The 24,505-nt window shown below is 43.4% G+C and overlaps 1 protein-coding gene across 3 annotated transcripts in view; it reads left to right on the top strand.

The window, feature by feature from the left end:
• The window catches only part of Flnb (filamin B), a 131,099-nt gene that overhangs the window by 43,551 nt on the left and 63,043 nt on the right, over window positions 1–24,505 (top strand). For all 3 annotated transcript variants that reach the window (XM_028786042.1, XM_028786041.1, XM_028786040.1), the window contains exons 2-9: window positions 2,747–2,995; window positions 4,740–4,837; window positions 7,194–7,341; window positions 17,381–17,499; window positions 17,987–18,064; window positions 19,616–19,778; window positions 20,600–20,797; window positions 24,045–24,182. In XM_028786042.1, coding sequence (XP_028641875.1) covers window positions 2,747–2,995; window positions 4,740–4,837; window positions 7,194–7,341; window positions 17,381–17,499; window positions 17,987–18,064; window positions 19,616–19,778; window positions 20,600–20,797; window positions 24,045–24,182 — 1,191 coding nt within the window. The remainder of the gene's footprint in view (window positions 1–2,746; window positions 2,996–4,739; window positions 4,838–7,193; window positions 7,342–17,380; window positions 17,500–17,986; window positions 18,065–19,615; window positions 19,779–20,599; window positions 20,798–24,044; window positions 24,183–24,505) is intronic.

Raw genomic sequence — 24,505 nt, 5'->3', positions numbered from 1 at the left:
AGGCAGGCTTTGTGTCTCTTAGGCAGGCAATGCAAGTATGTTTTTGAAATGCATTTATTTTACACATGGCTGGGGGCAGTTTGAGTTTTACACACTTGCACCTGCGTAATGAGGCTTCTTAGTCCTCACAGTGCAAGAGATTGCACTGTGTCTCCAGTGTGCTGGGCTGCTATCAGCACCTTACTAGACACACTCATATGTAGTGTGCTATGTGTTTAATGTTCAGGTGCCTTGTGCTTGGTGGGGCAACGGCAAGGTGAAGAAGACTCAGTCACCCCCACCCCCACACAGTCATTTGTTTTTAATGTTAGCCATTCTGATACTTTCATGGATTAGCCACCTGTACTCCAGGCTCTGAGCCACACTGCCTCCTGAGAGTGGAAGGCAGAGGGGCTGGTAGATGGTCCTGCTGTTGAAGGAAAGGATCCTAGCATACATGCAGTTGTGCATGTAGCACCACCAGCCTTGCGGTGTGCCAGAGTCTATTCCATAGGAAGATAGGGTTCTTCCAGGCCTGGCTGCCATCTTGGAACAGGCCAACTTTGAACCTGGGTATGGAGTATGTGGCTGGGTGGATGTGACAAGGATCAGTCCAACTGAATGGCACGTGTCTAGGTTCTGTGTGGTTGAAGAGTTTGATTGGACAAGAGGTACCATCAGTTAGTTTGGAAGAACAGAAACACTTGACTAGAAACACAGTGTTGAGGTGTAAATAGCAGTTCACTTTCATGGCTCTTGGAGATACCAAGAGATGGAGAAGCTGCATGCCTATGGGAAGGTGCAAAAATTTGTCAAGAGATATAATAGGAAGAGATGACACACTGTAAAAACTGTACCAGAGGCCTGAAGAGGATCCCAGGATAGCTATGACGTTTTCAGCTTGGGGCCCAAGTAGAAGAGGGATGGTTCTTAAATGGTGTTTGTTGAAGGAGGAGGGATAAAGAGCAATTCTAAAGGTAGTGTTTAAATGTTGATGAGTACAAGTGGAAGGTGGAAAGACAGAGAGCCAGGCATGGTGGTTTATGCCCATTATCCAGCACCTGGGAGGCAGAAGCAGGAGGACCACAAATCTGAGGCCAGCTTTCACTAGAGTTATAAGAGTCTGCCTCAGAAAAAAAAAAAGTAAATAAAATAAAAATAAAAACAAGGGTAGAGCTGGCCAGGGTAATGGCAAGCTCTCAGAATTGGGGGTAGGGTGAGGAAGGAATCTCAGGCTTGTCAACAGAGACTGCCTGATTGCATTAGCTCAACCACCTTTTGGATAGACATGATTGATAGCTCAACATTGGTAAGATTAAAGGGGAGCCTGCCTCTTAAACCTATGGGGAGGAATGTAAACAGAAACAAGCTTTTATAGGGAAAAGATGACTAGGACATAATTAATAGTGAAAAGAAACATTTAGAAGCTTGTGCAGAAAAATATAAAACCAGGACGGCAGATGAGTCAGTAGTAGACTGTATACTGTTGTTATTTCTGGGACATGGATATCTTTTATTGTCCGTATTTCTGAAATGGTTTTAAAAATTTTTAAACAATAATGGAAACATCAGTCTAACATTTATTTTTGTTAAGTTATGTATCATGTGAGTGTAGACACTCTTGTGGCAGAGGCATCAAGTCTCCCTAAAGCTGGAGGTATAAATTGTTGTGAGCCACATATCTGTGATAGGAACTCAAGTCAGGTCCTTACAAAAGCAGCGTGTACTCTCAATTACTGAGCCATTCCTCCAGCCTTGGAAACTTCAACTATAATTGAAAGAAAAACTATCAGAAACATAGGTAGAACTGTAAGGTAGCCCAACTCATGAGAAATAGCACCATGGTAATTGTATTTACTGGAGGCTTGGAGAAGAATATAAATGTCATTTACATTTAGCGCAAGAAGTTGTAAGTTACTTGTGAGTTAACTCATTTCAAGGTGGAAGAATCTTCAGGTCATTTATATTATTACTTTTATTTATGTACTTATTGACTTACTTACCATGTGTGTTTATGTGCTTAGATAATAGAGGACAACCTCCTTGGATCATGTGGGTTCCAGGGATTAAACTCTCAGGCTTGGCAGCAAGCACCTTTACCTATTAAACTCATCTCCGTAGTCCTCAGATCATTTCTTACCATTAACATATATGCAGCCCTCTCTTGGAATATCTCCTACATTTGAAGAAGGAGTTGTACAAAAGTCTTGGTCCCTGCATAGGATCAGTTCTTTGTTTCAGCCAGTTTTCAGTGGAGGAACAACTAGGTTGATGCTTCCTGGACAGAGAGCATTGAATGGACATTCCATTTTGTTGTGTGTCTTCATCCATGGCCAAGTTCCTTCTCCATCTCTCATCATATTTAAATGTCAGTCCTAATAAGTGTATAATCTGCCTCAAAGCTTTTGATCATTTGTCATCATCTTCACATAAATTTGTTTATCTGGACTGAGCCATGGGGTCATCTGTGGCATTGGTACATTTGTTGCTGATCTATGTCATCTACCGTGTTTCATGCAGAAATGTAGAGACAGTAATATAATGCATCCCACTGATCCAGGGCAGTCATTACTAAACACCTTGGATTGTTGTCATGGTCATTCTGTTTCCAGATATTCTGAAGCAGAACCTAGCACTGCATTCTTTAACACCAAAATGACTCAGTACAGTTCCCTGTGTATAAAAGCTTCATTTCCTTTTTACAAAGAGTCTGACCCACACTTGTGTCACTCAGAAGAATGACCAAACCGATGTCTTATCTTCCCAGACAGTAAAGCCATTGTGGATGGGAACCTGAAGCTCATCTTGGGCCTGGTATGGACTTTGATCCTTCACTACTCCATCTCTATGCCCGTATGGGAAGATGAAGGCGATGACGATGCCAAGAAGCAGACACCAAAGCAGAGGCTGCTGGGATGGATTCAGAACAAGATCCCATACTTGCCCATCACCAACTTTAACCAGAACTGGCAAGACGGCAAAGCCTTGGGAGCCCTGGTAGACAGCTGTGCTCCAGGTAAGTGGTTATAGTTGCCTAAACCGTATCTGCCAAGTGGGAATGCATAGATCCCAAATCGGGCTCTCCATGAGAAAGATTGTTCGTGCTAACTGGTGTGGGTCTCCTGGTTTTAGTCCATTGTAAGACAGAGGATGAGCCACAAATGGCTCTCTGTGTCCTTCTAAAGGCAGACGTTCTATCCATACATGTTTGCCACTGAATCCAGTGTTATTCAAATCACCAGAGACACTCCAGTGCCTGAACTTTGAGCAGGCGTTGGGGTTATAGTTCACCAGACTCCAGCCCTGTGTCTTCCCACATTGGTGCCTCATTTCCCGTCAGCTTAAAGAAAACATGTGGCTCTCTTCAGTGGCTTGGCATGGGAGTCTAAAGCCCTCTGCTAATGGAAAGTGACCGTTTTTATTAACTACTAGCGTGAACTATATGCAGCTTTCTCTGCCCCTTTCTCTCTGTATTGCTGTGGAATAGCAGTTGGTGAGGATCCAGTTAGAGCCTTTTCCAACCTGGCTCTTCTCTGAGTGGTTGGTCGAGTGGACACCAAGATGTAATTATCCTCACTAGAGGCCTTAGATTGATGGATAGAGTTTGCTGGCATATACTAAGTAGAAAAACTAGAACCAGTGTTTATATGCCACCCCTCAAATTATTTTTATATAAAAATCCTTACTTTAATAATTATATTTTCCATTTACTGAATGTTCTACATGAACTAAGCACATTCTGAGTAGGGCGGTGTAACTCAGAGTGCTCAAAGCAGAGCTCACTAATATCAGGTAGAAAAGGGCTGTGCCAAAGCCTCATTCCATCTTGAAAGCCTGTAAACCGGAATATTCCAGAGATAAAGTATAGCGTTAGGGACACCAAGCTGGCTAAGGGCCCTTGTCATCAAGTGTCAGTGAGCTGAGTTTAATCCCTGGTATCCACATGAAGAAAGAAGAAAACCAAGTCCTGGACACCACAGCATGTGCATGTGTCTACTCAGTCATACGCACACGAATAAAAAATGTAACTCCCCCCAGCCCCCTGGTTTTTAAGACCAGGTTTCTCTTTGTAGCACTGGCTGGCCTGGAACTCACTCAGTACACAAGGAGCCTCAAACTTACAGAGATCCACTAGCCTCTGCCTCCTGAGTGTTGGATTAAAGATGCGTGCCACCTCTTCCCTGACTAAACATAACTTTTTAATAAAAAAATATAGTATTAGCTAGTTTTGTAGTACCCTTTTCATTCTACCCAAAGACACAACTTATTCCCCCTCCTTAGTTTAAGTCAGAGTTTTAGTTCATTTCTACACTACTTACACTCATTAGGGCCTTTAAATGATTCTAGGATTGCGCCTTTGCACAAGTGGAGTTTGGAGTCACATAGGATACTAGCTTAATCTTCGTTAGGTACATCTAGGCACAGTGTTAAAAATACCTTTCCTGTATAAAGGCACCAAGCCCAAATGGTTTTATAGACCTTCTTTGTTTTAGTAGCTCTTGAAGGAATGGCTAACCCCTCTCTCAGTACTAGAACATAGTGTCTTAAAGCACAATATGCCTTTGCTAGTATAGAATAGTTTCCATTGCTGGAATACTCTTAGCTGTCAGGCTTTTTTTTGCCCCTCAGATGTACAATTAGTTAAGCTGTTGGTAGAAATTGCTGAGCTACAAGACTAAATGGTTTGGTTATCAGTACGTGGCTTCTTTTAATCTCTTTGTCAGCTCATGCTAAAAGCACCTTTCGTATATTGTGAACAGGTCTGTGCCCAGACTGGGAATCCTGGGACCCACGAAAGCCGGTGGATAATGCCCGAGAAGCCATGCAACAGGCCGACGACTGGCTGGGCGTCCCACAGGTATACACATGCACAGCGTGTCCCAGGAGACTGCTCACACCCACAGCTGGCAGTCTGGATGCTTTTCTAGGTCAGACTGTGGTCTGACCTTCTTGGTGTTCAGCCTTTAAAGTGCCTTGCCTCTGGCACTCTCCCACCATCTTAGTAATGATAGGTTCTTGTGGATTTAGTAGCTGATAGATCATTCAGAAATCTTCACGTCACAAGCTGACAATTCTTTCCCCTCCCATTCCCCTCTTTTTTCTTGACTCTTCCTCTCACCTCTGACCGTCTATCTTACTATATAGTCCAGGCTGGCCTTGAACTCCTGATCTCCTATCTCAGCCTCTGGAGTGCTGGATTTCAGGCATATATCAGTACAAATTTTGTATTATTTTGGTTCTAGCTATTTTGAAGGTTATTACTAAACCCCAGTCAACAAGCATGGTCCGTAACTAAAGGGGAACTCATAAGGAGCTACCAGTATTTGACTGTTTTTAGACCTATGCAAAAGAAAAGTAATTTTAATCTGATATTTGGAACTTTTTTTTTTTTTAAGTGTAAATCAAGTTAATTTCCATTAGTGGAAATTGCAGCAGACTTTGTATTTCTCATAATCCATCACATTAATCAAAGGGGGGCTTGAACTTTTGATAAATCAGAGATAGCATCTAAATAGCTACATGGGTTACTTAAAGTCAATGTTTTCCTTGTAACATCCCCATGAAAATACTATGGCTCCCAGGATCAAAACCATGATCAAAGAGAAGCTGTAGAAAACCAGCCCCATGGGACAGAGGATGCCTCCCTGTAGACCATTCTGAAGTTGGTGCTCAGGAGTTAAGTTCAGTCTATTCCATAGTAGGATTACTGGGGAGGTAGGGTAGCTGGCCTGTTTCTTAGCTTACATTTTGGAGTCTCTGCTCCATGACCATTCTCAGATCTGTCACCCTCGGGAAGTGCTGTATTACATCTCTCACTGACCTTTCAATCTGACACCATCTCTTTGTGATACTCAGTAATGCTGGACACTATAAAATTATTATAGGGGTTTCTGGAGAGAGGTACCAAATCAATGTATAGATTCCTTTTCAGGGACTTTGTTTGTTTGTTTGTTTTTGTTTGTTTGTTTGTTTGTTTTGGTTTTTCGAGAGACAGGGTTTCTCTAATAGCCCGGGCTGTCCTGGAACTCACTCTGTAGACCAGGCTGGCCTGGAACTCAGAAATCTATGTGCCTCTGCCTCCCAAGTGCTGGGATTAAAGGCGTGCACCACCACTGCCCAGCTTCAGGGGCTATTTTGTAGATCACTGGTCAAAATCTCAGTAGCTGTTTTGCTGTTAGCCACTAAGCCCTACAGTGTTTCCTGTGTGGTCGCTCATCATTGCATTTGGTTGATGTGACTGATGAGGTAGAGCCCTCTGCTGCTCTGAGAATCCTCCCTCTGTGAATCCTCATGGGGGACAGGAAAGACTTTACATGCTAGGGTTAAGTCAGGTTAGGAGTTAAGGACTTTGATAAAACTTTAGGAAGGTTCCCTGTCTACCCTGAAGCTATGCTGCTCCTAAGCTGAGTGTGGGAGAACATACCCCACTTTGGCTTTTTTGTTTGAGTGTGTGTGTGTGTGTGTATGTATGTGTGTGTGTGGTGTGTGTGTGTGTAGCAGGGTGGGTGGGGGTGTTTTCAGAGGCTAGAGGCATGCATTCCCGGAGTTGCAGGCTGTTGAGCTTCTGGGAACCGAAATCAGGTCCTTTGCAAGAGTGGTATCCACTCTTCACAGCTGAGTGATCTCTCTAGGTCCTCTCCCCATTTTTAAAGGTTCCTGATATATTAAGACCACATGTCTAGTCTGTTGTATCTATTGCCTTCTTGTTTGTTTTTTGAGCCAGGACCTCACTGCGAATCTCAGGCTAACCCCAAACTTGCTATCTTCCTGCTCAGCCTCCTCAACGCTGGAGCTATAGGCATATACTACTGTTCTCACTAGTTTTCTTTCTTTGTTCTTGTTAGTACAGAGATGTGTACACAATAGATGATCTAAAGAAGAGAATGGCTTATGTCCTATAAAAACATTCCTAATGCCTTATGCAATGTTTCCTTGCTCTCCTGTACCTCATCCCCTTTCTAGAATATTGGACTAGAGGAGTGAATAGAAAGCCTGGGGCATGGCTTAAATTTCTGGAAACGACATGAAAAATTTTGGAAGGTCTTTCACCTTGTAAAAGAGCCAGCAACACACATACACACAAACACTAATCTTCCTATGGTTTTAATGTGGTTTCATTTGTTTCCATTTGTTTGTTGAATTTGGCTTAAGGGAGGTTTTGGCGACTGCATGATGGCATGTCACGGCACTCACCCACCATGTTGACCTTCTAGGTCATCACTCCTGAAGAGATTATTCACCCGGATGTGGACGAACACTCTGTGATGACCTACCTGTCTCAGTTCCCCAAAGCCAAGCTCAAGCCAGGTGCTCCTCTTAAACCCAAACTCAACCCAAAGAAAGCCAGAGCCTATGGCAGAGGTGAGTGTTGCTCTTGTTGGGTCTGAGGTATGTTCTCTGGCATTAGCTCTGGCAGGAATGCTCTCAGAATCAGGAGACTCAGGAGTTGGTGTAGTCGGTACAGGCTTCTTGTGCAAGCATGCAGACCTGAGTTTGGATAACCAGAACCTACCTAAAAGCCAGGTGTAGTAGCACACCTCCAGTATACTCTTCAGACTGTCTCAAGATACAATGATGTGAGGTTTAGTCTGTAAAGATACCACAAGTCTCCTTTGTCTTGTCTGTGCGTGTATCCTGAAGTTTCACTTATTTATGACCACTTTATTCTGTCTTGAGAATTGAACGCTTTCCTGTAGTACAGTATATGGAATTTGCTTCCTGTAGCCCTGGGAAAGCTGATGCTCTCACTTAAGAACCATAGCCTGGTCCACAGTGGCTGGGATGGATCTTGCCCTAGGTCAGTCACTGGGGGTGGGGTAAGAGCCTCTGCCTTCTGGATGCTGATTCATTTCTCCTGTCTGGCAAACTTTGCTTCAGGTTTCCAGATGGGCTGGGAGCTATTGTTAATCTCCAGCGACACTTCCTTGCTGAGACATCCTGTTTATGACTCTCACTGTAAGATGCCCAGCACTTTGTGAGCCTTTTCAGGCATCTGGTCAGTTGTGGTCAGCAGCTGATTTGAAGCACACTAATTTCTTAGAGGGTAGTTAACAGCTGGATGTGGTGGAATGTACTCCCTTGTAAACCTCAGTGCTTTGGGAGGCTGAAGAATCTCGAGTTTAAGGCTGACCAGAACAACAGCATGACCCTCTCTCAAAACAAACGAACAAACAAAAGATAATAAAACAACAAGTACATGGCCAGGAGTTTGATTTCTAGTAAGATCAGTGCAGCAGTCTTATAAAGAACACAAGAGGTGCATCATGTATCTTAATTCTTGTTACTGGAATTGGAGTGACATTTTGGTGCATACTCATTTGTCAGTTAATAAGGACTAGATGGAGGCCCTCTTCCTATTGCCCATTGGCTTCTCCAAATGGCTTCCTCTGAGCCATAACCCAAGGTGATCAGTGCTATTAGGAATCTCAAAGGTTAAAGATAATGTTTCCTTAATGCAAAAAAAAAAAAAAAAAAAAAGCTACAGATCACTATATGACTCTCATGTCACCATACTGATCAAGGGGGTGACTTCAGCCAAGGCATAAAATGCTTGTTTGTGGTAGGAACCTTATCACTGGCTGTCCCGTTTCCTCATTGTTAGTGTGAGATGGTTTCCTTCCATGGTGCAGTCTTCCAGAAAATGAATGCTCACTACAGGTCAGGAATGTGGCCGGTCATTGCCCGTTTCCTTCTTTGTAAGTGTTGTGAATGCTGGGGAAAAACAAAAAAAACAAAAAACAAAAACAAAAAAAAAAACAAGCTGTTTTCATCTCTTATTTGTGAGCTGGTGTCTGTCTCTGCATTTTCTCTTCATCATGATAAACATTCAGGGTCTGATGTCCTCAGCATTAAGCACACTCAAGTCAAAGGACTGTCCCCATTAGTGCTCATCGTCAGAGCATTTTCAGCTTTCCACAGTAAAACATGGTGCTCATTAAACCAGCTCTCTGCTCTCTTCTTTCTCAACCCTATTCTCCTGGCACCTTCCATTATTCATATGTTTCTGTGTGGGTGTCTCACAGAAAGGGATAATGCAGTATGTGACTTTCCTGTCCAGCCTACCTCACTTTTCAGGATTTTATTATTAATGTGTTTTACATTATGACATATATCACAATTTCCTCTTCCTCCTCTTATCTCTGTTCCTCCTCTTCCCTCTCCTTCTTCCTCCTCCTCCTCCTGTTCTTCTTCCTCCTCCTTCTCCTCCTCCTCCTTTGGAAACAGGGTTTCTCTGTGTGCCCTGGCTATCCTGGAACTTACTCTGTAGACCAGGCTGGCCTTGAGCTCAGAGATCTGCCTGCCTCTGCCTCTGAAGTGTTGGGATTAAAGGCTTATACCACTGCCACTTTCCTTCCCTTTTTATAGGTGAATGATAATCTATTGTCTGTGCTGTATTTGGTTTATTCATTAATTTACTTACAGGCAGGTATACGCAGTCTTCTACCTTTTAGCCATTATGAACAATGCTGCCCAAGAACATGGATGTACTAGGATTTTTTGGATGTAAACCTAGACATGAAATTGCTGGGCCATAGTGTGAGTCTATGCTTAACTTTTCTCCTTTTAAAGTAGGAAAGCAACATAGTCACTTTGGGTGTTGGCCACAACACAAGGCCACATAAGTGGAGCTGTGAGACACATATTTCTTCCTTAGTGAGATGAAAGTCAGGCCAGTTGTGGTATGTTTCTGCTACTCAGACTAGGAATAGAGAAAAAATTAACAATAAATACTACTACTACTATAAATAATAATAATAATAATTAATAATAGTTTCTAAAAGGGCTGAGAAGTTTGTTGAGGCCAGTTAGCACTTGCAGATGTATCTGTGGAGCTCTGAGTTGCCCGTGTGAGTAGGGTGAGAGGACTTGGAGTCTTTTGTATCAGGCTCCCTTGTGGGATTAGTGTCATTAAACACATCTGTCCACTAGCTAAGCAGAACCCTTCTCCAAACCCTGTTCTGTATGAAGCACTTAACAACGGAGCCTTATGGAACCCCAGGTCTCAATAATTAGAGGGACTGGTTACACATGGTGAACATGGCTCTACAGGGGTTTTATAGAGTGTGGGGATGGGGCACGTAAGTTGTTTTTCAGATTGCTAGAGTCAGCTGGAGTAGGTGTTTGTAAATGTGGTAGGTGTGTATTTAAATCTTGTTAGTAACCTGATCATTATATAAGCAAAAGAAAAGCATAGAAGATAAAATATAGAAGTCTATTTTCTAATTGCTAGACCCTTTCCTTCAAGCCTGAGACATTCATTTTAAATGGGGTGTGTGTATGTGGCGGCAGGGGTGGGGTCATACCGAGATAGCCTTATGAAAGCTAAGACAAACGTTCTACCATTGAGCCATATCCCTGCTGCCTCAAGGCAGAACACTCTTTAAAGACAGTATGTGCTCTGTGTTCAGCCAACCATCATAGGAAAAAATTATGCCCTCCTCATATATCAATCAGCAAAAGTAAGTGTAGAGCCAAGACTTTGACTAGTCTAGTTTTAAGGTAGTGTTGATGTCAGCAGAGGCTGGGTAAGGAGTAATGAGGTGCTCCTCTTCTGGCTGCTAGAGGTGGAGCTAATACTCCCACCATAACCCTTAGAAATGGGGAGCCCCTCTAATTCAAACCTCAAGTACCAGTGGAAGTAGAATGGGGATCCTGGACTTCCTCCCCTGCTGGCAGAAAGTTGACCTAAAGTCCAGAGTCCCAGAACATAAAACTCAAACTGTCCAGGTTTCAACTTTAAAAATCACTGTCACACCATGAACCCAACTCTTGGTTGATGCCAAGAGTGGGTTGTTAGGAATGTAAGAATTCCCTGCCAGACATCCTAAAGTGTCTATGATAGTTAATATTCTCAACTTGACAGGCTCTGGGATCATCTAGCAGACCATCTTTTGACCCAGTCTGCGTAAGATTTTCTAGATTGGGTTAACTACCTATCCCAATCTATTCCATAGCCTGGGATCTCAGATGAAGTGAATAAAAAGGAAGTGACCTGAGAACTAATATCCACTCTGCTTCTTAGCTGTGGATATAATGTGACCAGCTGACCAGCCAGCTCTTGCCACCGACGGTGGACTCTTGAACTATAAGCCAATTAATGCTTTCTTGTTGTCATGTATTTGGTCAAGTGATGGCAAAAGTAACTAATACCGTGGCCATTTTTAAAAGGCTTCAATAACAATTATGATACTCTTGAAATAATTGAAACAAACAAACAAAAACGCAAACAGTCTCAGGAGAGAAATAGGATTCCCAGACAAAAACCATAACATTTAGAAGACATAGAGCCAGTTGAAGAAGATCTCAGAACTGGGGGGTGGAGGGGGGGGTGTTAGGGAGGGAGGAAGAAAAGGAATAAAAACTGAAATGACTCCCTGTGATGGATTCAGTAGCAGAGTGAGAAGACAGAAGAATCAGTTAGCTGGACATGAAACAGGAGAACGGACCTAGGAGTGAAAGGGTGTGGGGGCAGAACCCCCCCCCCCCACCTGTGGGAACTAAAACAAAAGTAGAAGTGATGGGGCTGGAACGACTATTCAAAGCGTGATTTGGCTGTAAGCTAGCAGGGTAAAACACCCATCCGAGAGAACATGCAGCATAACACTCTTTGGGAAGAAGGTAAAACACCCATCCAAGAGAGCATGCGTAATAGCGGTCTTTGAGGAAAAGGCAAATCTGGATACATTTCAGAAAACTAAAGACAATGAGAGGTGAGTTGTTTAAGTCCAGGACAGCCTGGATCCCTTTGCCATCACCCACAAATGCTGGGATTACAGGCATCTGCTTCTGCACCTGACTAGGACCCTGGACGGACATTTAAGCATGACTTGAGATAGCTAAAAGCTTGCCCAAAGGAAATACCAGAATGTCCAAAACCATGGAGATCAGAAGGAAGGGGCACCGAGTTTCACAAGTGTTTAAAAAAAAAAAAAAAAAGTTGTTAACTAGAAACCTTTTTACCCAGGGGAAGTCCCTATACTTTCAGACAAAGGAAAAGCAAAAGAATTTGTCACTAGAAGTCTGTGCCGAAAGGATAGCCTTTTAAAGGAAACACATGAAGGAAGAAGGCTTGAAATAGGAGGAAGAAAAATGTGTAGCAAAGTTCTGTCTTAACTACAGCAGACTACCACAATTCAGCCAGATAACCTGGACAAGCCTGTAAACATTCAGGAAATGTAATTTGTAAAATTGTAAGGGCTCCTGCAAACATCCAGGGGTGAGTGATTTCACTGGGTAATTCTCCCAAACACTTAGGGAAGAATTAAAACAGATTTTTATTGTCTTAAATAAGGGATGAGAGCACTTGCTGTTCTGTTTGCTTCCTGTTGCTGTGGTGAAATACCCTGAAGCAGCTTGTGGGAAGGAGGGAGGGAGCGTTACAGCCCATTTTTGAGGGAAGCCTGAGTAGGAGCTAGAACAATCTAGAACACCCACACCCCCACAACCCCCACACACACCTTCCCCACCCCAGCAGGAGATAAAGCAGAGGCCATGGAGGGGTGCTACTTACTGGCTTGCTCTTGTCCAGCCTGCTTTCTTATAGAACCCAGCATTACCTGTCCAGGGGTGCCACCACCCACAGTAGGCTGAGGCCTCCCACTGCAATCATTAACCACCATATCCTCAGACATGCCTAGAGGCCAGGCCAAGGAAGGCAACTCCTCAATTGAGGTTCCCTCTTCCCAGTGACTCTAGCCTGAGTCAATTTGACAAAAACTGACCAGCAGAAGTAGCAACCTCACTTTATGAAACACCAAAGCCAATAACAAAACATAGAAACCAGTGGACTATAGATATAAAAACACATCATGAAATATTAACACATACTATATACATCACATATATAATGCATGTATATGTCATATATATACATCATATATATGATGATACATACATACATACATATAAAATGAATCAATCACACATTGTGATTAAGTGATGTTTCCTTTAGCAGTGTAAGGTTGGTCCATCATTAGAAAACCTGTCAATACAATCAACCAGATTACAGTAACAGGTTAGTGAATGAAAAAAAAAAAAAAGGAAGCATGGTTGGTCATGCTGATGATTAAAAAAGCAAGTGACAAAAATCAATGATCCATGATAAGATTCCAAAATGGGGAAGGAGAAACTTCCTCAAGTCAGTATGGAGTAACTGCCACAGAAGCTCTGGCTGACATCTTAGAACACACCCAGCCTTTCACTGATAACTAAGGTCTGGGTCTGGGTGGTGCCTGCTCTTGCCATTTCTTTGCAACATGTGGGTTGGGGGGCTGAATGGTGACATTAGGTAGGAAGTGGGGGTACAGCAGCAAAGTCAGAAACAAAACTGCCCACCCGCAGACAATGTGCAGGTCTATACTGACTTTCTCTAACAATTAAAAATGAGAAAAGCCAGGTGTGGTAACATACACCTTTAATTGCAGTCAAAGGAAGACAGGTTTCTGTGATTTCAGGGCCAGCCAGGCTACATGGTGAGACCCTCTCAAAAAAGTAAATAAAAATAACAATAAGATAAAATAAAATAAATGTCACATAGAAAGAAAGAAAATAAGTGTGAGTGTAATAAAACACACATAGGATTTATAATCTTAACTAAATAAAAGGCCTGAGTAAGAAGAGAGACTGAATTGTCACACTGATGGAATTGCTACTGAAGTTTTGGCAATTATCTCAGCCTCCATGTACTTGCCTAGCACATGTGAGCTCAATTCCTAGTGCGCGCGCGCACCACACACACACACACACACACACACACACACACAAAAGAAGAGAAAAAAGGTGTCAACAACATTCCAACTGTATATCAAAAGAAGAAAGGCAAAGGGCTTTCTTGGGTTTTGTAAGAAGTGTAACAAAGGAGTCAGTCTATTATGTTTAAAGTACAGCTTCAGATACATACTGACATTGGTGGAAGACTCTAGCACAAAAATCAGGGGGACCCCTGAGTTCCAGGACAGCCTGGGCTACACAGAGAAGCCCCGTTGTAAAAAAAAAAAAAAAAAAAAAAAAGAAATTACACCCAATCGACTAGAGATGGTCAATGGTAAGAACATTGGTTGAGCTACCAAAGGATCAGGGTTCAATTCCCAGTGCCCATGTAGTAGCTGACTTGTCCCAAGGGATCCAGAACTTTCTTCTGTTCTCCATGGGTACCAGATACACAGGTGGTACACAGAAATATAGGAAAAAAAACACCCATATACAGAAAATAAATAACTTTTAAAAATCATAAACTGAATCACTTAAATATATAACATGTTGTATATTGTTACATGAAGGGGAAAACCATAAGAATTTCAAATCTAGGGTCAGGGAAAGAAAGAATTCTGAGGATTGGACGCCAAAAGCACAAGAAGAAAAAAATTGCAACTTCATCAAAATTAAAAACAAAAATATTTTTTTTAAAAAAAGGGCGAACAACCCCCCCCCACACACACACAAACTTTCAAGTCTTAAATATATATCTGTATATGTATGTCTATATGTGTATATAGAGAAACCTAACCTGGACCCCCACGTTGCTGAGGTGAAGTGGTCTGGACATTCTCTGTCATTTCTAATTTTATATATATGTGCTGCCACAGTGAGCAAAGAGCCCATGTTCTCAGTTTCAAACAACAGCAATGGTGAAACCTACCAGTGAACGTGTAAATTTTGTGCATCCCCGCAGTTGCTCTCATTGACACTGGTCTATCTCAGCTACAGCTGAGCTTCTGGTCTCCTTCTCCCCATACTTAGTTTCTGCTCAGCAAATGGAGTAGGTTTTCCCACTGACTGCCTTTCTGGCTCTCTATGAATGGCAGCTGAACGGCTCACTATCAGTTCATCTCACAGCTGTCTGCCTGGCAAATGCCGAGGAGCTCAAGGTCAAAGTCTCAGTCTCCCTAATCAGCACTAGACACTGGTTCAAGTAGGGGTCTGGAGTCATTTACAACTTCTATCTTAACTGGGCTCCAAATCAGAGGTTTCTGTGACCTGCTTAGGCTAGCCAGTAACTCAGAGCCCAGGAAATAACTAGGCGTCCTGATTATTCTAGGACGAAAAGTGCTCTCTATCCTGAGCTTCAAGGGATCCTGAGAGTTGGGATGGGCCACACTCCTGGAAGACCACAGAAGCTTCTAGATTCTCAAGCCTGGCTTTCTACTGGTTAACAGCTCCTAATTGAGATTCCCACCAAAAGCTTATCAAGCCAGGAAATTCCAGGAAGCTTAGGAGCCGTGTATCACGAACTGGTCATTCCCACACGGAAGCCACTTGGATATTACGGGCAGTTTAGGGGCTCTGTGAGAGGAACCACATTAGGAGGAAGATACAGACATAAAACGTTACACTTGATTTAAATTCTCACAAAACCTATATCTGAATGTTTATAGCAACTTTGGAAAATGATAGAGAGCTGGATATAACCCAGACATCCCTCAGTGGAGACTGGGTAAACAGTCACATAGCATAGAACGTTACTCATCAGTGAAAAAGCAGCAGCAGCCCATGTGAATGGACGGGATTCTCACTGAGAAGGACCAATACCATAAGGTTGCATAATATATGATTCCATTTATGTAACATTCTTGAAATGGTGAAATTACAGAGATGGAGAACAGATTAGTGGTTGTCAGGGATAAGAAGAGGGTGGAGCGGAAGGGAAGTGGGTGGGACCCCTAAAAGGGCAACTCGAGAGATCCTTGTGGTTATGAAATGCTCTGTGTCTTGACCATATCATTTTTAGTACTCTGGTCATGATAAGTATCATCACTTTGCACCATTGTGACCACTGAGGGAGCTGGGTAAGCGTTGTGTATGCTTTCTAAGTGTAATAGTTGATTTCTTTTATTTATTTTTTAACTATGTGCTTCTGTGGGTATGTGCACATGAGTGCAGGTGCCTGCAGAGGCCAGAAGAGGACACTGGATCCCCTGGAGCCTGAGCTATAGATGGTTCTGAACCATCTTTTGTGGGTGCTGGGGACACTGAAATCAGGTCCTGTAGAAGAACAGGAAGTGCTCTTAACCGTGGAGTCATTTCTCCAGTCCATTGTTACATTTTTATTAACATTGATTGAGTGTATTAGTAGGTTCAGGGTAAAATTACGTGTGTATATGAATTGTACATTGTCAAACCCAACACAGCTCTTTCTGTCCAACCAGCCCCTCCTTCCCAATCTTTTTGTTTCTGTCTATTATTGGGGTCCTAGGCAGAATCTATATCTTTTGAATACTTCCAGAATTAACATGGGAGAGCAGTTATCTCTGAAGTTATGCTGATGAAAGAGCCAGTATGGGAGTCTGTCTCTAATTATCTCAGTTATCTTTTTTAAAATTAATTTCTTCAGAAAGTATACAGAATAGTAGGTTTATCACCTACCCCTTCTTTCTTCTAGGGTCTCATGTAGCCCAGGCTTGTGTCAGACTCCCTGTGTAGCCTAGTGGTACTGGGTATCAGACCCATAGCTTTGTGCAGGCAGTCTACCAGCCAAGCTTCTGGTCCAGCATGCTTCTTCCTGCCTCTCCCCCTCCCCCTCCATCTCCTCCTCCCTCCCCCTTCCCATGTGTCATCTTCATATAGGTAAATCATCATTCTTTGTTCATATTCCTCCCACACACACATCACACTTCTCTTTTTCCCCCATCCACTGGTGTTTTCCCCCAAATCCTGGTGCCTGAGGAAGTCAGAAGAGGTCTTCTAGTCCCTCGGAACTGGAGTTATAAATGGTTGTTAACCAGCATGTAGGTGCTGGGACTGGAATCCAGGTCCTTTACAACTGCAGCAAGTACTCAGCAGCTGAGTCATCTCTCCAGCTCCTCGCCTACCTTTTTAATACCTAGGTTCTGCAATTAGAGAAAACACACAGATCCGCCTTGCTTTGCCCCATTACTCTTTTGTTCCTTTCTGAAGACTCCTTTTCCCACAAGGTCTTGTTTCTACTTTTCATCTTATTTATGTATAAGTCTAGATTCCACATATGAGTAAATGTGGGGTATTTGTCTTTGAATCTACCTGTTATCATTTAACCATCTTAAAATTAAAAGTCTAATTGCAAATAATAGGAGAATACATTTGTTTTAAAAGTATATACAGTGTTGTTTAAAGAAATACACAACTTCCTTCTGCACAGCCTCATAAAAGCAGGCCCTGCTGCTAGCTACCACTAGTGTGCGTTTTCAATGTTACGTGGACCACTGTCTGAAACTCCTCAATATTTCAGAATTGGGTATTGGATAGCTAACATGAAGAAAATTAAGAATTTGAACCTATCCAATTATTCCTTCCATGGCAGTTTGTTCCCGCCTCCAACGTGGGATTAATAAGATTGGGTCCCATCTCTCAGTTTGCTGAAAAGAAAAAGACATAGTGGGTGATAGGCATGGCCCAACTCAAAATTTACTGTGTAAACTCATGACAGGAATCGAACCCACTGGAAACATGGTGAAGCAGCCAGCCAAATTCACAGTAGATACCATCAGCGCTGGACAAGGAGACGTGATGGTGTTTGTTGAGGACCCAGAAGGAAACAAGGAAGAGGTATGCTGGAGGATGCCATCTTCCTCTGGAGTCATTGGACCAGTCATGAGACCAGAGACTGCATCTTCAGGTCCTCACAGAGCTCAGCTAAAATGTTACCAAAGGACCCTGAGGCTTGCAGTGGCTAAGGCCGCTTGCCTGAGCCATGCCCTGAGTCCAGTTTTCAGTGTTTAACAGGAGCACAGTGTTTGATAAAGTAAATGAGACTTGGGGTGAGACACAAGACTTGTTAATTGAGCTGTCCTGATTTTCCTCTACTGACCCTCTTTGAGTCTTTGATCTGATCATAGCACGATCTGAACTTATAAATACTCTGATATATTGTCTGGCTTCCTCTGGAGCGGGGTCTCTGGCCAATTTCTTGTTTTATTTTTGTTCATAAGACCAAGTTGTAACAATCACTAAACCACTAAGGGGTCAAGTGAATCTGCTTCACACTGATTCATACCTTTCACCTTCTCTAATTGATAATCATCGTCTCTTCTAGGCACACGTGACTCCAGACAGTGACAAGAACAAGACATACTCTGTGGAGTATCTGCCCAAAGTCACCGGGCTGCACAAAGTAAGATAAGGCACCATGGCTGAGGCACGGTCTGGTCTTTGGGCTTGTATTACTACATGTTAGAGAGAGATCTTAGGAAGAGGAATGGCCCTGTTGGCTGCGTTTGTACGGTGCTGGGTGTGGAATGTAGAATCCCTAGCATGCTAGGCAAAAGCCATCTAAGTGACTTAGGTAAAGATTATGCAGGCTCATTTGGGGAAAAAGGTAGGATCTCTATAAATCAGACTTGGCATTAGCTAGCACGTCTCCGTTGTCTATATTCCCTAGGAGAGTCATTCGTGATGTCCTGATTTCCTTCCCCTAATTCCACATGGGTACCTAAAGATTGAAGCTGTCTGTCTGGAGTATAGATAATGTAGTGGATAAAGGACCTCTGTCCTGATTGCTTTCTAACTCATTCCTCTTTGTGATGGGCTAGAGAGCATACAGGCCTTGAGCCCAGAGGATACACAAGTTCAGCCCACTAGCAGCAGCAAGGAATATACTCAGTTTCTGAGGAATGACAGGGATCCAGCCTCCAGGTCCTTCACCTCAGCATCATATGAAGCTCCATTTGAGACCATTCCAGCATGGTTCCATAGGGCAAGAGCTAAGAGCATGGGCTATAGCAAGTGGGTAACCTAGGAATGTGTCTTCCATTGGAAGAGAGCCTTTGCCACCAAAAAAAAAAAAAAAAAAAAAAAAAAAAAATCCTCCTATGGCATGCTCAGACTTTCAGATAGGTTCAGATAGGTTCTGCACTTCTGCTTTGAGCTTTTGTGAATTCACCAGGATTCTTCTTACTCCAGAACTCCTTGAATCTAGGAAAATGAAGTCTTTAAAAAAAAATTAAATCTAATTAATTCATTAATAATTAACAGATTTATAGGAAACACAGTCCAGCTCTCTTAAAATATCCCAGGATGAGAAAGTTTTGCTAAAGTTTTAGACAGAAGTCGTTATATTTTGTCTCAAATACATTTATTTGGAAATGATCTTGGTCCATGAAAAATCTGACTCTATTTTTAAAATCTTGGGACGATGCACTTTATCCTGAGAGTCCTGTGACCCTATGTGCGTTACTAAAGAAACCCCATGCCTAGAGATCTAAGTATAAGTGGTTGTTTATTTTCTGTTAGAAGGGCCAAGTGCCCTACAAGATGTACTGGGGTAATAGTGGCACAGGACTTGGGGGTATGGCCAACCAATGACTGTTCTAACTTGAGGCCCATGTGTCTGACACTGCCTGGAGGGCCTGGAATGGGAGGCTAGATAGCCCAGAGACCTGGGTTAGAACCAAACACAACTGGGAGGGAGGGAGTGCCCACACTCAGGTGCATCTGATGTAAGCACTTTCAGTTTAAGAACAGAATATCGTGGGCATTGCCATATGTCTGATGGGTCCAGGTAGGGATTCAGTTCTGGCCACTTTCCCTGATTTTTAGGACTCCTGCTGCCATCCACCGTTGGGTATACAATCCTGAGGAAGGTGAAAGAAGGTTGTGCGTGAGGTGGGATGGTGTTCTTGCCAGCCATGGAGAAGCTGTTACCGCTCTCTTTTATCACTTGTAGGTCATAGTCCTCTTTGCAGGACAGCACATTTCTAAGAGTCCATTTGAAGTGAACGTTGACAAAGCCCAAGGAGATGCCAGCAAAGTCACTGCAAAAGGCCCAGGATTGGAAACTACAGGGAACATTGCCAATAAGCCCACCTATTTTGACATCTACACAGCTGGTACTGTATCACTCTTCCATGGCTTTGACCTCTGATGGTCTTGCAGGGTCTAACACAGAATCCTCAGGAGTGTTGGGCACCCAAACCTTTTGTCTTTTTTTTTTTTTTTTTTTTTTTTTTCTTCTCTGTGTAGCCCTGGCTGTCCTGGAACTCACTCTGTAGACCAGGCTGGCCTCGAACTCAGACATCCACCTGCCTCTGCCTCCCAGGTGCTGGGATTAAAGGCGTGTGCCACTACCGCCTCCTGGCTCCCCTTTTGTCTTTTAAATTGATGAGACAACTTTTCCTCATGAGTTAGTTGTATTTTTACATATCTTCACTCTTGTCCCTGATTGAGAAGTAATCAATTTTTATACAAATTTCTATCTGCACTAAATTTTACCATGTGCTAGTCCAAGTTTTATGGAAGACTGAGGAAAATGGGCCACACAAATCAATAAGATGAATGATATCGATTTCTTAGTGTTCTTTTCTTTTGTTTTTTTTGAGACAGGCTTTCTCTGTGTAGCGCTGGTTACCCTGAAACTCACTCTGTACACCAGGCTGGCCTCGAATTCAGAGATCCATCTACCTTTGCCTCCTGAGTGCTGAGATTAAAAACATGAGTCACCACCTTGCAGCTTTTCAGTTTTTTATTTTTTTAAAGGAAAAAATAATGACAGTTGGTACGGCAGTGCAGTTGGTATAGCCATACAGTTAGTACGGCTGTGCAGTTGGTACAGCCTCACCTGAGTGACTCCTTCTGTTTGCACTTTGCTCTGGTGGGCAGCAAGCTTTCAGAAGGGGAAGAGGTGCTCATGGAATGGCCATTCTTGTCACAGGAGCTGGTGTGGGTGACATTGGCGTTGACGTGGAGGATCCCCAGGGCAAGAACAGTGTGGAGTTGCTGGTGGAAGACAGAGGAAACCAGGTGTATAGATGTGTCTACAAGCCACTGCAGCCTGGCCCCCATGTGGTCAAGGTCTCCTTTGCTGGGGACGCCATTCCCAAGAGCCCCTTTGGTGTACAAATTGGGGAAGGTAAGTACTGACCAACTCTACCTGGCATGGAGGCTGACAGACCTGGGCTCCCTCCCTTCTCCTCTTCCTCCTCCTTCCAGGGCTCCTTCAACAGAAAGTGGTATGTTATCTTCAGGATATTGGCGCTAACACAAGTTGTGTTCCTCTGCTTCCCTCCATGTCAAAACATCTGAAATGATCATGTTAATAGGTGACGAAATTATATGTCTCTCTCAGCCATGATCACGTGGCCTGTTTCTCTTGGGCCTGTGGTGATGCTGTGTTTCTACAGTGAGCATGCTGGGAGCCATGAAGCCAAGAAAAGATGGAGAGGGGCTAGGATTTCACCAGTCCTTTATAGGGCAAGCTTCCAGTGATCTGACTCCTTCCACTAGGTCCCACATTTTCAACGCTTGTGCCCTTAGGAAACATTTTAAAAAGTTCAGTCTGTACCACAGATGGAGTATTCCTAATCTGCAAACTAGATTACTTGAAAATCCAGATTATTTATTTATTTATTTATTTATTTATTTATTTTCTTGTGTGCACTAACATGATTCCAAATAGTTTTAGATTTTAGGTAGAACATTTCAGATTTTAGGTTTTCAGATTAGGAAAGTCAGTCAATAAAGTTGGCGCAAATATTTTTAAACGTGTATCTGAACTGTGCTGGAGATAAGGCTCAGTGGTGAACAGCTCCTCCTGAGCATCCAGAGGATCTGCATTCAGTTTCCAGCAGCTGCACCACTGACTCTTTTCCACCTGTAATTCCAGCTCCAGGGGTTCTGATGCCCTCTTCTGGCTTCCATGGGCACCTGCACACATATGGCAGACACTCACATAAACCACACACACCACACTTCCACCACCGCCTTTAAAACCTTATTATAGCAAGATCTTTTTGTTCAAGTCCTTTTCGATAAGGGATATTGAATCTGTGTGCAGATACTTAAGTGCTGGATTTCCTGTCCCGGAACAAGCTTGGCGGTGGCAAATCCTTATAATCCAGGAACTTTACTGGCTGTCAGGCACTCAGCCCAGCTGCATCAGCCCATCCTAGTCTGCCCCCAGTTGGCAGGTGGAGTCTGCTTTAGGTCTCAGTAATATAAAGTATCAGCAGAACCATAGTGTCCGTTGGCATGCCTGTAACTACTCTGCCGAATCCTTCTGCAGCCAGGAGCACGTGTTTCCCCTGATATTAGAGGTGCTCGCTCTCTCTCCCCTTCTCCCGACCTTGTTGCTCTTTTCTGTTGTTACTGATGTTTTCCAACTACGCTGCCTTTTTTTTAACCGTACTTGCCTCTTCCTCTTCTGTCCTCCACCTCTGCACCTGCAGACCTGGCTCCTTCTTCCGAATCCTGCCTCTGGGCCAGCCTGGACCCTGAAGCTGCTGGCTTTCTATTTGCAAGCTCTGGGCCAAAGGCTCTTGCTTTGGTAAGGGTTGGTCGGGTGGGGCGTCTTTGCCAGTTGTTTGTGCTGCTTCCGTGTGACTTCAGGAAGTTCCTGTGCAGGCGCTAGTGATCATGGCCAGATCCCAGCCTGAGCAAGGTGCTGAGGGATGGCAGTGGATCTGGCACATCCCACAAACTCTTCAGCTAAGTTGGCCAAGTGTTTGAGTTGGCTGAGCGCTTGTAGGAACTGAGTAGTTACCGTTCTTTTTTCATGTTTAGCTGTTGATCATGCTCTATGTTTCCGTGTGTGTGTGTGTGTGTGTGTGTGTGTGTGTGTGTGTGTGTGTTTGTGTGTGTGTGTTAAGACACATTTAACCCCAGACCCCAGGGAATTCTTGTCATTTTGTTGTGACTTATTACTTATGTGACCAACTGTTCTCCCTTTAACAAATAAAAAACAACCCTCCCTCTAGATATTCATAATCAAAATTCCTTAGACCTAAGGAAAGAGATGGTTCGAGATAGCTTTCTTCACTCTAGTGATCCCTAATCATGGATTGCCTTATTCGTTCTGGCACAGTCAGCTTTTTTTTTTTTTTTAATTTACTGCCCTTTGTTGTAATGATTTGACACTGAAAGAAGCTTTAGCCAAGCCTGCTGTCACAGGCCTCTAGTCTCAGCTGTTGGGTGGTTGACAGAGGAGAATCACAAGTTCAGAGCCCACCTGGGCCACATGACGACTTAGTGAGATCCTGTCTCAAAATTAAAAAAGGACTCAGTGGTAGAGCGCTTGCCTGACATGTACAGACCATGGCTTCCATCTTTAGACCTTCAATACACACATACTTACTTAGCTGTCTTTAACAGTGGAAAGCCAACGTGACTGGCTGTTAAGTGCCACCATACACTGTGTTTTTCCATGAACAATACAACATGATGTCTAATTGCAAGCATGTCTGTGTTCCTCTCTGGGGAGTAATGGTTTGCCACATAACCAATGGGGAGGTTGTATCTAATGAGCTTCCTTCCATCCACTTTCAGAGCCTGTGTATAATCGTATGTGTTGTGTGAGGTCTGGAGAGGAAACTACCAATGCATAGGCAACAGGACACAGCCATCGGCTTCCCCTTTCTACTTAAGGAGAAAGTTGTCCGTGCTGGGCAGAGTAGTTTCATGGCTTGATATCAAGTGAAGAATGTTAGCCATCACTATAGTTCCTAATTTTTGTCCTTGTGATTTTTAAAGGAGATTAGAAATCATGTCAGGCATGGTATTTTCTACTGAAGTTTGCCTTTTGTAGATGCCCAGAGCTTTGTCACAGCCACCTTTAGCTGAGAGAACATTTTTAGCTTTTTGTTATTTTGCCTGGCTGTTCACATGCAAGACAACAGCCATGTCCAGATCTTCAGAAATGGCTGGCCCATGCTTTGGAACTCAGATGGATATTTCAAATGCTGCATTTCCAAGTAGACTTGAAAGAGTATATGCTTTCCAGTCACTGGACCTTGGAGAGTGGCAGTGAGGTCAGGAAAGTGTTCAGCAGTCAGTCTTAGTGCCCCTCTGTTCATAAAAGACTAAAAACCAGTACCAGGAGCAGCACAGTGTGGATTTGCTGCTCTCCCGTTGAAGTTTCCAAAATAACTTTTGCCCAGTGTGAGGTGAGGCTGGACAGAGTCATGCTGTGTCCTTCTTTGCTAGCTGGTGTGCTTTCTAAGCAGGACCTGTGGTCTTGAGCAACTGCTAGATGCTCTTTGTGCCAAACAAACATTTTCTTGGTGGCAGTGGGGAAGGGAGTGGGGTGGGCCCAAGTTACCTTAACTCTCTTGTCTTTTACAAAATATTAAAAGGTTGAACTGATGTCAAAACTCTGTTTGCAGCCTGCAACCCAAATGCCTGCAGGGCCAGTGGCCGAGGCCTGCAGCCTAAAGGTGTCCGGATCCGGGAGACTGCAGACTTTAAGGTGGATACCAAAGCTGCTGGAAGTGGAGAGCTCGGTGTAATTGTGAAGGGCCCTAGTAAGTATTTGTCTCAAATAAACTTCAGCTAGTTTTTCAGCCATGATGTATTGGTAACATCCAATGGTCAGTCCTGATTGATATCTCTCAGAGAGCCATGACAAAGATTTGAGTTCTACCTGTTCTCTTCAGAGAAGGGAGCAGTGATCACTTAGTAACATCTGCCCTAGATATAGGTAGGCAAGACTAGTGAGTAGTTTGACAGCCTTACATATTAAGACCGCTGGGATAGGAAACAACGCTGTAAGGAAATTGGAGAAATATTTCTCTGGGGATCTCTCTCTCTCTCTCTCTCTCTCTCTCTCTCTCTCTCTCTCTCTCTC

The sequence above is a fragment of the Grammomys surdaster genome, unplaced genomic scaffold (genome assembly GCF_004785775.1).
Source record: "Grammomys surdaster isolate TR1022 unplaced genomic scaffold, NIH_TR_1.0 125428, whole genome shotgun sequence".
NCBI lineage: Eukaryota > Metazoa > Chordata > Mammalia > Rodentia > Muridae > Grammomys > Grammomys surdaster.
The sequence above is the reverse complement of the archived record's forward strand: the minus strand, read 5'-3'. Positions and strand labels throughout refer to the sequence as shown.